The 12,079-nt window shown below is 40.0% G+C and overlaps 1 protein-coding gene across 2 annotated transcripts in view; it reads right to left on the bottom strand.

Moving 5' to 3' along the window:
• Nucleotides 1-12,079, bottom strand: part of LOC116693719 (metabotropic glutamate receptor 8) — a 148,882-nt gene that overhangs the window by 63,536 nt on the left and 73,267 nt on the right. The window contains exons 4-6 of one of the 2 annotated variants that reach the window (XM_032522924.1): nt 8,579-8,714; nt 5,169-5,323; nt 3,595-3,723 (exon numbers count right to left, since the gene is read on the bottom strand). In XM_032522924.1, coding sequence (XP_032378815.1) covers nt 3,595-3,723; nt 5,169-5,323; nt 8,579-8,714 — 420 coding nt within the window. Of the gene's footprint in view, nt 1-3,586; nt 3,724-5,168; nt 5,324-8,578; nt 8,715-12,079 lie in introns of both variants that reach the window. The other variant, XM_032522923.1, reaches the window with a different exon arrangement.

The raw sequence follows: 12,079 nt of genomic DNA, 5'->3' as shown, positions 1-12,079 counted from the left end.
AATTGCCCTGTTGCTGAAATGTGCTCTACAGATAAAGCTGCCTTGCCTTGCCTTAATGAAGACACTGAGGACAACCCTTTTGAACCATGCGACCGGTGCACGGATCCTTTTTTCCACCCATCAAACTAGCAAAAGTGGATTTGGACGCGCCCTGAACGCACCTGCGCCAGGTTAAAATAGGGCCCAGAGTGCTTTTAGCTGGATCCTTGTGCTTTGGCGTTCTGACTCTGCATTTATTGAAACAGGCCAGAAGTCGGTCTAAAGAGATCTTGTAGACCGGCTCACACATGCAGACGACACCACGCGGTCCAGTAGACTCTCCTCTGACACTCATGGCCAACCTCCTGTATCTTATGATGATTACGAACGCTTCTTCACACTCATTGTTACACTCAGCGTGATTGCATTCGGGATTAATTACCGACCGCGGGATGTCAGCGTCGCGGGGCTCTAAAGCTCGAGCCCCAAAATGATTATCCAGAGTGGTAATTGGCAGGCGGCGCCCGCCAGAAAATCCGCCTCACGAATATAAACGAAGGGGAGGTCAAGTGTCGGAGCGGAGCGGCCCGGAGAGACAACAGACCCCGTTAACCCTGAATGAGACACCTGCATCTGCTCTGGAAAAGTGGAGTGAGTGAGTGAATATATAGAGTGGGTACAATAGAAGATGCTGTTTTCTTTAAATTCTGGTTGCTAGGGTGGTAACTAGGAATCAAGATGATGCCGTGTTCATAACTTTTATTTTATTTTTACTGGTATGTTTTTTATTTAAAGATCCAATCATTGAAAATGTCACTTTATGAGTTTTTTTTAATATGAGTTAGTTTTTAAAATGGTGATGGGTGTAAACCGAGCCCTGGGTAAGAGACTTCAGATACAGTATTAGGGACCACTAAGGTCTATGAAAAAGACTCAGATCCAGTTTAGGTACACTAAGGTTTATATAAACGAGACTTCGATACAGTATTAGGGACCACTAAGGTCTATTAAAAGAAACTTCGATACAGTATTAGGGCCACTTAGGTCTATATAAAGAGACTTCAGATACAGTATTAGAGGACCACGAAGGTCTATATATAAAGAGAGATTCAGATACAGTATTAGAGACCACTAAGGTCTATAAACAGAGACTTCAGATACAGTATTAGGGACCACTAAGGGTCTATATAAAGCATCCAAAGCGCACCATGTCTGGGACCTTTAACTTATCTGATACATTAGCACCTAGCTATTGCATCATACACCTCCATTACGTTTTGTTTTATCGTTTGTTCTGTTCAACATGTGCATCATATAGTTCTTGTAGTAAAAACACGGAACACCTTTGGTTTCAAAAAGAAAAAAAAAAAAAAAAAAAGCGCACCACAAAAACACCCAAAAAAAAAAACAACAAATAAAAAAAAAAGAGGGAGCAAGGGCGGAAAAAAAAAAAAAAAAAGGAGACGGACAAAAAAAAAAGAAAAAAAAAAAAAACCACAATAAAAAAAACACACAAAAAAAAGGAGGGGGGGGGGGGCGGGAACGAAAAAAAAAGGCAAAAAGGGGGGGGGGGGGGGGAGAAAAAAGGAAAGGCGACGGGAGAAAGGGGCCGGGGGAAGAAACGGGGGGTTTCCATGTTGGATTTTGGCCGTTGCTTAGGGAGACGAGTAATGGGGTTTATTGTGGTGTGTGTGTGTGTGTGTGTGTTGTGTGTGGTGTGTTTGTTTGTGTTTTGTGTTGTGTGTGTTGTGTGTGTGTTGTGTGTGTGTGTTTGTGTGTGGTGTTTGTGTGTGGGTGTGTGGTGGTGTTGTGTAATGAACAGTGAGAAAGTTTAACGGCGTCTGAGCAAATGATTACTTTCTGAGTCAGTCGTTTTATTTTGTGCCCCGAGAAAAAAAAAACAATCAGCCTCACCTGGGATTTAAGAACATGGAACTAAGACTGTTGAAGAAGAGGAGAAGAAAGAAAGGAGGAGGTGTGGAGATGGGAAGCCGGGGTTAAAGGAGGCAATAGAAGCAGAAAGGAGAGGGTGGAGAAAGAAAGAAGGAGGTGGAGAAGGAAAGGAGGAAAAGATGAGGCGATATAAGAAGGAACGTGGGGATAGAGGAAGGAAGGAGGAGGCTAAAACAGGAAATCAGGAGATGGAACAGAGGAGATAGAGATGCAAAGAAGGATGAAGGGAAGGAAAGGAGACGCAAAGGGAGTAAGAAAGACAGACGCAAAGGGGGGACAAGGAGTAATTGACAGTCGAGAGAAGACGGAGATAGAGACGTTTTCTTACTGCTATGTAAGATGACTAGTTTCCTAGGGTAGGAAGTGGAGAAGGAAAGGGGAATGGAGAAGCAGAAAGGAGAAGGTAGAGAGAAAAAAGGAGAGATAAAAGATGAATAGAAGTATAGAGGAGGGACTATAGAAAGAAAGGAAGAGATTATAAGGCAAGGAGGATAGAAGGAATTAAAGAAGAAAGAAGACTGAGAAGGAAGTAGAGAGAGAGAGCAAAGAAGGAAGTGGAGAAGGGAAGGAGGAAGAAAGACAGACAGAGGAGGGAAGTTATGGACAGTAGAGAGAAGAAGGAAGTAGAGAAGGAGGAATAAAGACAGAGAGGAGGGAAGTTATGGACAGTAGAGAGAAGAAGGAAGTGAGAAGGGAAGGAGGAAGAAAGAGACAGAGGAGAGAAGTTATGGACAGTAGAGAGAAGAAGGAAGTAGAGAAGGGAAGGAGGAAGAAAGAGACAGAGGAGGGAAGTTACGGACAGTAGAGAGAAGAAGGAAGTAGAGAAGGGAAAGTAAGAATAGACAGGAGGGAGTTACGGACATAAGAGAAGAGGAAGTAGAGAATGAAGGAGGAAAAGACAGACAGACGGAGGGAAGTTACGGACAGTAGAGAGAAGAAGGAAGTAGAGAAGGAAAGGAGGAAGAAAAAGACAGAGGAGGGAAGTTATGGACAGTAGAGAGAAGAAGGAAGTAGAGAAGGAGAGGAAGAAAGAGACAGAGGAGGGAAGTTACGGACAGTAGAGAGAAGAAGGAAGTAGAGAAGGAAAGGAGGAAGAAAGAGACAGAGGAGGGAAGTTATGGACAGTAGAGAGAAGAAGGAAGTAGAAAGAGGAAGAAAAAGCAGAGGAGGGAAGTATTACAGTTAGAGAAGAAGGAAGTAGAAGAAAGAGGAAGAAAGAGACAGAGTAAGTTATGACAGTAGAGAGAAGAAGGAAGTAAGAAGGAGAAGAAAGGACAGAGGAGAAGTTACGGACAGTAGAGAGAATAAGGAATACATGAAGAAAGGGAGAAGAAAGTAGACAGAGAGAAGTTCTGACAGTAGAGAAGAAGGAAGTAAGAAAAGGAAAGGAGAAAGATGACAGAGAGGGAAGTTATGGACAGTAAGAGAGAAGAAGGATTACGAAGGAACGTAGAAGAAAGAGAGAGGAGGAAGTTATGGACAGTAGAGAGAAGAAGGAATAGAGAAGAAAGGAGGAAGAAAGACAGAGGAGGAGTTATGACAGTAGAGAGAAGAATAATAGACGTTTTGCTGCTGTGTGACAAGTTCCTCTCGGGATATGAAGCCGAAGCGTGTTGACCTTTGACCCCCTTTTGCCGACCCGGTTTGTCTCCACCTGTGCACTTCTGGGGCTGCCGGGTCTCTTGCCGTGCATCCCCAGCTTGCAGACGAAGTTCTCCTCCCAGAACTCGGCGAACCAGACGTTCCTGCGGTTGTTGGACAGCGAGCGACTCTTGAAGTACCGGTCGAACGCTGCGGAAAGAAGATTTAAAAATATATATATATATATATATATATATATATATATATAATATATATATATATTATAATTATATTAATGATGATCTGGGTTTCCCCCGAAAATGGTTGTTTAGCCCGGTGACAAGTGTCTTCTTAATTCTTTTTTTTTTTACCCAGACTGATTATTACTACCGTTAATGTAGAGCCTGTGATCACAGAATCATGGACGAAATCACGAAATTGAGAATTTAAAAAAGCTAAAAGCCAGATTTAACAGGGCCAACCATTAAAATCAGAACCAAAAGCTTAGTGGAGATTTTAAAATATGACTAAAGTTTAAGTTAAGCTTTATTATTTGCTTCCGCTTGCTCCTTCTCGAACTTATCCTTTGCATTTTTTTTTTTTTTTTTTTTTTTTTGGTAAATTCTGATTGTCTGTGTTTTTTTTGTGGTTTTAATTTAATAGAATTTTTTCTTTCTTTCTTTTTTTTTTTTTTGTTACACTTATTTGAAAGTTCTTTCACCCAATTTTTTTTTTTTTAACCAAATGCTTATATAAAATTGACAAAAAAACCAAAAATTCAATGAAATTAGTGAACTAATCATTAATTTAACTCGTGAGATGAGCGTTGTTGGGAACCATCCACGTTACTTTTTGGACAATTTGTTGAAAGAAACCCAAATTTATGTTTAATTTCTGGGGTTCCAACTTTTTGGAAAGGGGTCAAATTAGACCCTAAGAGAACATGAAGGTTTATAAAATAGTTTAAAAAAATAGGTCTGATGATGATCTCCTTCAAAATGTCTCTATTTATTCTTTTAACAAATTCTGGAAAAAAATGGTTAAATTAAATTATTTACAATATTCAAAAGAATCACCAGATCAAATTAGAAGCAAAAGATGTTATTATTAAAATATGATCACAAAAATAAAAAATCTACACAGGATTGTCAATTTACTAATTCAACAAGGGAAATTTCATATATCCATAAAGCAAAATTTGCTAAATCGCGACCAGCTTTTACTCACTTCAGAAGTGAATTTCGAAATTTTTATCCAAATCATTAATAATAAGAAAACTATCTATATAGCTGATCTACTGCAAGACTTTAAGCAATTATACTTATATAGCCATAGCCCATCTAATCTTGTTTTTTGTACTGTATTTTATGTTTGCTTGATGTTTATATTTTAATCCACTCTTCTAATTTTTTATTTATTTATATATATTTTTATATTTATGTGTCCATTCTTTTTTTCTATCTCAAGCTATTATATATATATTCACTGCATAGAAAGGATGTTTCATTTATTTATTTACTTTTTTATGTTCTCTATTATCTAACTTTCTCTGATGCCACATTGTTCAATGAATGTTTACGTTTGTAAAATTTAAAGATGATAATAAAAAAATAAAATAATAATAATAAAATAAAATAATATTTTTCCTGCCTCACCGTCCACCGACGCCCTCTTGGGGAGGATGGTGATGGCGCCCTCGGCCACGCGCTCCTGCTGGACCACCGGAGAGATCTTGGACCCCCAGCTGTCGGAGCCCACCCACAGGAAGTGACCCGTCAGGTTGTTGCGTTTCGCCGCATCCAGGACTCGCCTGTCAGGGATCACATGAGACCGGGACCAGAGTCACTTCCCTCGAAATATCAACTACTGCAAAGCGTTTCTGTTCATTTTTTGGAAACTGGTGTTTAGCTGGTTAAGAGGGAGACAGAGGAAAGAAGAAGGATGTTTACAGAAGGGAAGGAGGAGGAAAGGGGGAAGTAGAAAAGGGAAAGACGAGGTAGTGAAGGGAAGAAAGGGAAGTCAAGGAGTGGAAGGAAGGAGGAGGCATGAAGGGAAGGAGATGGAGGAAGGAAACAAACAAAGGGAGGTGATTAAGAAAGGAGATCAACAGAAAAAAATAATAAAAAGGAAAAGAAGGTGGAGGAGAAGGAAAGGAGACAAAGAAAGGAAGGATGAAGTAATCAAGGAGAGAATGAGGGGGGAAGGAAAAGAGGAGGTGGAGAAGAAAAGAAGGTGAGAGAGAGGGAACCGAGGAGGTATGGGAAGGTAGTGTGAAGTAAAGAAGGAAAGAAGGAAGCGGAGAAGGAAATAAGGAGATGAACCATATTCTCAATCTTAGTATAGTGTGTTATAGAGTGTTAGCCAGTGTAGAGGGTTAGCTAGTATAGAGGGTTAGCTAGTATAGAGGGTTAGCTAGTATAGAGGGTTAGCCAGTGTAGAGGGTTAGCTAGTATAGAGGGTTAGCTAGTATAGAGGGTTAGCTAGTATAGAGGGTTAGCTAGTATAGAGGGTTTGCTAGTATAGAGGGTTAGCTAGTATAGAGGGTTTGCTAGTATAGAGGGTTTGCTAGTATTGAGGGTTAGCTAGTATAGAGGGTTAGCTAGTATAGAGGGTTAGCTAGTATAGAGGGTTAGCCAGTGTAGAGGGTTAGCAAGTATAGAGGGTTAGCTAGTATAGAGGGTTAGCTAGTATAGAGGGTTAGCTAGTATAGAGGGTTTGCTAGTATAGAGGGTTAGCTAGTATAGAGGGTTAGCTAGTATAGAGGGTTAGCTAGTATAGAGGGTTAGCTAGCATAGAGGGTTAGCTAGTATAGAGGGTTAGCTAGTATAGAGGGTTAGCTAGTATAAAGGGTTAGCTAGTATAGAGGGTTAGCATGCCAACATTAGCTACGAAACCCTAAACAGTAAAGTAGAGCTGAGGCTCATGGGAATGTCGTCAGTACTGAAACCGAACTGAAGGCAATCCATCAAATAGTTTCTGAGACATTTCACTCGGATGTGAACGCCAATAAATCATTTTAATAAATTAAAGATCAAACACGACATGTGTTTCCTTTTCTTCTCTGAGAAGATGAGCGAGGTTTCTCTCAGAGCTGCAGATAACATCAGCTGTTACATGATTGTGTGGTTTATGTCTGTGTGTGTGTGTGTGTGTGTGCGCGTGTGTGCGCTTGCATGTGCATACGTGTGTGTGTGTGTTTGTGTATGTGTGTGCATACGTGTGTGTGTGTGCGCGCTTGCATGCGTATTTGTGTGTACGTGTGTGTGCGCTTGCATGTGTGTGTGTGTGTGCGTTTGAATATTTATGTGTGTGTATGTGGGTGTGTGTGTGTGCATACGTCTGTGTGTGTGTGTGTGTGTCTCTCAGCTCACCCAGATAATTGGAAGCTTGTTATCTTAATCTGCTCCTAACAGCTGGAGGATGAACTGATTATTAGACTTTAAGAGCATACAGGTACAGTACGTCAGTTTGCATCCTCCAGTGTCCTTCAGAAGATGAGTTTCAGTTTCTACTTTCTAAAAAAAAGTATGTAAAAAGTAAACAATTATAGAATTAAAAAAGTAATAATACTGGAAATAAATTACAAAATGAAAATATTGGACCAAATGATAAAACTTCCAGTCTAGAGTCATGCTCAGGATGACAATGCTAACGTGCTGATGCTAAGCTGTTTACCATCTTACTGTAGCAGGTTTCATGCTAATATTTGCTAACTTTCACAAAACACAGCTAAGCACAATGGGAGCGATTTGCTTTACAGGTGTTTTATAACAAACCAAAGTACACATTATTATGTTGACGTGATGACGGTGCTATGGTGGAAAACTTAAGTGATCACTAAAGAGATTTAAGTTTGTCCTGAAGGGGAAAAGATTTCCATAGCAAATGGAAAAAAGTCATCCAGGATCATCAAAGTCCAACCTCTGAGGACCAGGAATGTCTGAACACAACGTCATGACAATCCATTTCACAGGTGTTGAGATATTTACGTCTGAAACAAATGTCAAAGAACAGTCCTTACAAGGACGCTGGTTTACAATATAGTGTAAAATAGGATTTTTAAATACCATGTTAGCTCATTTATGATTTCCTCAGGTTTTCTGTAACTAATCTTCTGAAGACAGTAAGAGGTATCTGTTCCTTTAAACTAATCCGTGTTGACTTGCAGCCATTTTGCTCATTTTTTTTTTTAAAGCGGGGGCATATCTTGAGAACTGAATCTTACTTAATTTACCAATCTGCCTGTTGGTCTCTCATCCACAATCATTACAGCATCAAACTTTACACAACCAAACTTTACACAACCAAACTTTACACAGTCAAACTTTAACAACAGTCAAACTTTACAGCATCAAACTTTACAGCATCAAACTTTACAGCATCAAACTTTACAGCATCAAACTTTACACAGTCAAAATTTACACAATCAAACTTTAGAGCATCAAACTTTACACAACCAAACTTTACACAGTCAAACTTTACACAATCAAACTTTACAGCATCAAACTTTACACAATCAAACTTTACAGCATCAAACTTTACACAACCAAACTTTACACAGTCAAACTTTACAGCATCAAACTTTACAGCATCAAACTTTACAGCATCAAACTTTACACAACCAAACTTTACACAATCAAACTTTACACAGTCAAACTTTACACAGTCAAACTTTACACAGTCAAACTTTACACAATCAAACTTTACACAGTCAAACTTTACAGCATCAAACTTTACACAGTCAAACTTTACACAGTCAAACTTTACACAACCAAACTTTACAGCATCAAACTTTACACAATCAAACTTTACACAGTCAAACTTACCCAGTCAAACTTTACACGTCAACCTTTACACAGTCAACTTTACCACAAACTTTACCACAGTCCAACTTTACACATCAAACTTCCAGGTCAAACTGTACACAGCAAACTTTACACAGTCAAACTATTACCACCAACTTACCAGTCAACTACAACCAATCACAGCATACACTTACACAACCAACTTTACAGCATCAAACTTTACACAATCAAACTTGTGTCTGCGTGTTGCGTGTTTTTACCGGATGTCGTCCTCGTTTGCAAACATGATGACGGCGCGAGCGTTGGGCGTCTCCATCAGACGCAGGACGATCTTGTCAAATTCGCCTGGTCTCGGCTCCCGGGGAATCTTCAGAGACTGGGCGATGCAAACCCCGCCTAAAAAAGAGAGAGAGAGAGAGAGAGAGAGAGAGAGAGAGAGAGAGAGAGAGAGAGGAGAGGGGAGAAGAAAGACATTAACAATGTAAAAATACTCCAGCTGGACGTGCCTGGAGGCATCCTGGACCAGATGCCCAAACCACCTCAACTGGCTCCTTTTGACGTGAAGGAGCAGCGGCTCTACTCCGAGGTCCTCTCTGACGACTGAGCTTCACACCCGATCTCTAAGGGAGACGCCAGCCAACCCCCACCCCCCCACCCTGCTGAGGAAACCCATTTTGGCCGCCTGTACCCTGGATCTCGTTCTTTCGGTTATGACTATTATTATCATGTTATGACAAAATCAATATAACTATGTTACCCATTACCCAGATATTGTATACAGTTTGTTCTGTGTGTGTGTGTGTGTTACTTTAAGAACTGCAGGAGCTTTGCACCTGCTTTGTCCTCCCTTCCCACTCCGCCGTATCTATAAACACACCAAAAGTTTATGATATTGTTCCTGCACCGTTGCCCCGGGATACATAAACGAGAGCAGTGGTAGGAACTGTGTGCCTCTGTGGTGAAGGGAAGTACAGTGGAGGCTACAGACGAGCCAAACACACACACACACACACACACTGTAAAGCTTGTCCCACGTTATTGGCTCTGGAGTGGATTATCTTCTTCTTTTTATTTGGAAAGACGGAGCGTCTCGCCAGCCGAAGGTGGCAGGAGAACCCCAGGGAAAGGGAAACAGGCTGAAAATAATGGTCTGACCTCGATTTTTTAACCAGCAGTAGAACCGAAGCTTTAGAGATCACTGCAGCAACGAGATGAAAAGGTAAAACCCTTTATAAGGAAGACTCTTTACACCAATTCGGACCTCGTGTGTGAGATAATCACACGGAGACCAAGCTTGCTGCAAAACGAAGATGCAGCTTCAAGCACAGAGTTCAACATATATTGAATCAGTGTTGGAATTTAATGAAATCTAGCGAAGAAATCTAGCTGCACCCTAGCAGCAGCAGTTGTTTTTCCAGCTAGGGTGCAGCCTAGCAACTCTCCTAAAAACCTAACTCTAGTCAGGCCAATCACATCGGGTATAGGGTTGGTGGGCGGGGCTTAGCATAAGGACGGCCAAGTCGTGGCTGAGAATTCCCCACTACTTGAAAATAAAGAAGATGGCCGCCGCTGCTAAAGAACAGCGGTCTTTTTGAATCGGCTTTGGCCGCGACTCTGGAAGATTTGGAGTTAAGCTCTGAAGTCATTCTTAACCCTTGTGTTGTGTTCCCGCCAAAATCAATATTTTTAACATTTTCTCATGTTTTGTCCCTTAATTTTAGTCTCAATAATTCCAAATTTTTGCTTTTCTAACTGAAACATTGGGCATAATTTCCTATAAATGAGGTTTATTGACCATAATTTCCAAAAATAACTGTAAAAGTAAAAGTAAATAAGTTAAAAAAAGTCACAACCATTGAAAAAAAGCGTCAAAAGTGTTGAAAAAGGGACAAAAACGTAAGAAACATCGATAAAAAAGCACCAACAAAAGTCTTGATTTTCAATTTTGACGGGAAGACAACACGAGGGTTAAGGAGGAGGAAAAATGACAGAAACGTCATGACGGTATCTCTGTTGAAGGAGGAGGAGCTGTGTGAGGTCAGCTCCGCTCTGGCTGATCGCCGAGGATCCTGGGAAAAGGACGGAGATAAAAAAACGTTTAGGAGTCGAGTCAATACTCCGTTACCAGCACCATAAGTAAAAGTTCTCATTTAGCCAAATGGTCCCATTCAGAATGTTGCGCATAACTTACTGTAACTGGATTATGAGCATTGATGCATTAATGTGTACATCCCTTTAATGATGTGATTAATGTAGCTGGTAAACGTGGGACACAGCAGGTTTTTCATCATTTTTTCAACTAAATCAGGGAAGTAAGATCATTTGGAGCGATTTAAATCTCCTACAGAACAATTCAGTTTTTTCCTTAGAACATCTTTGAGGTAATTCCTGCTCAGAAGAACACTGGTTAGTGATTATTAAACATAATGTTTTCATTAACCCTAGTTAGATATATGATTTCATGCACTACAAAGAAGATGTATGCTGATGTGACAAAAGTAAAATATGTAGCCTGTTCATATACTATTTAGGATCATGTGACATACGTGACTTAACTTGGTTAAGCTTAAATATATCTTGTTAATCTAAAATCTAAAATTGGCTGAATTAACAATCATTGTGTTACTGAAACATAAATTAAATAAAATAATTAATATTTTTGTTTTCTAACTAACCTAATAAAAATACGTGGAACCTGTTGACATAATAGATTCAATTAAAGTCAATGTTTCAATTTTTTGAAAGTTGACGTGTGTCTGTTGAGACACAACCGTGTGTGTCTGTTGACACACAACCGTGTGTGTCTGTTGACACACAACCGTGTGTGTAAATGAATCAGATCCCACTGACCACATCTACGTTGTGGATTTTTCTGCAGGCAACAATGCCAACTAGCCCCTCTTTAACATCTGTCAATCATCTGTCTGTCAAACAACAAACGATGGTTTGACATTTCTTAAAGTCTTTTATTCTATATTTTTTCATGAAAAGACCCAAACGGACAATGGTTCAGTCCGTATCCCAATACTTTCTGACTTCCTGTCTGCGGCTCCCAGCTCCAAGCCCATTGGTTCTTACTTAAGACCTATGATGCACTGTGATGGTTGTAGTCATTTTTACACGTGTTATTTATGTATTTGACATCGACCCGGTTCAGCACTTTGGTCAACTGTTGTTGTTTTTAAATATGCTATAGAAATAAAATTGACATTGACATTGACCTAAATCTTTTTTTTTTTTTATTATATTTATTTGTATAGGGACATGTATGTAGCATAAACCCATTTCACACGCCACAGCCCTTAAAGCCTCAGCTAATTTGCAACACCAGTCCCTGGATTATTCTATAGTTGCATATTTTAATGTTACTTGGAGGAAATTTGTCAAAATGAACTATAACCGTTGTTTTCAACCGTCTTCGGTTGAACTGTGGCTCTTTACGGCGTAGCCCTTTAAAACAAAAGTCCTCAGTGAACCGTGATCGTCGCTGAAAAACCCAACAAAGAACATCCGCACTTAACGATAAGCAGTTTCCGTGGCAACGTGGCAATTTCCCCCCATAGCCTAATTAGCTTCTTTCTTTCCATTGCTGCAAACTGCGTGTTATCTAATACCGTGTTGGGAACGCTTTATCAATAATAGATTCATAAGAACAAGGACACATTCACTTCATCATGATGACGCTGACCTTCACGCTCCTGACGTTAATGAACCCGTGAGCTGATGGTATCTCTTAACACAACACACACACACACACACAC

This window comes from Etheostoma spectabile, chromosome 8, assembly GCF_008692095.1.
Source record: "Etheostoma spectabile isolate EspeVRDwgs_2016 chromosome 8, UIUC_Espe_1.0, whole genome shotgun sequence".
NCBI classification, from domain to species: domain Eukaryota; kingdom Metazoa; phylum Chordata; class Actinopteri; order Perciformes; family Percidae; genus Etheostoma; species Etheostoma spectabile.
This window is presented reverse-complemented; position numbering and strand designations above follow the sequence as displayed.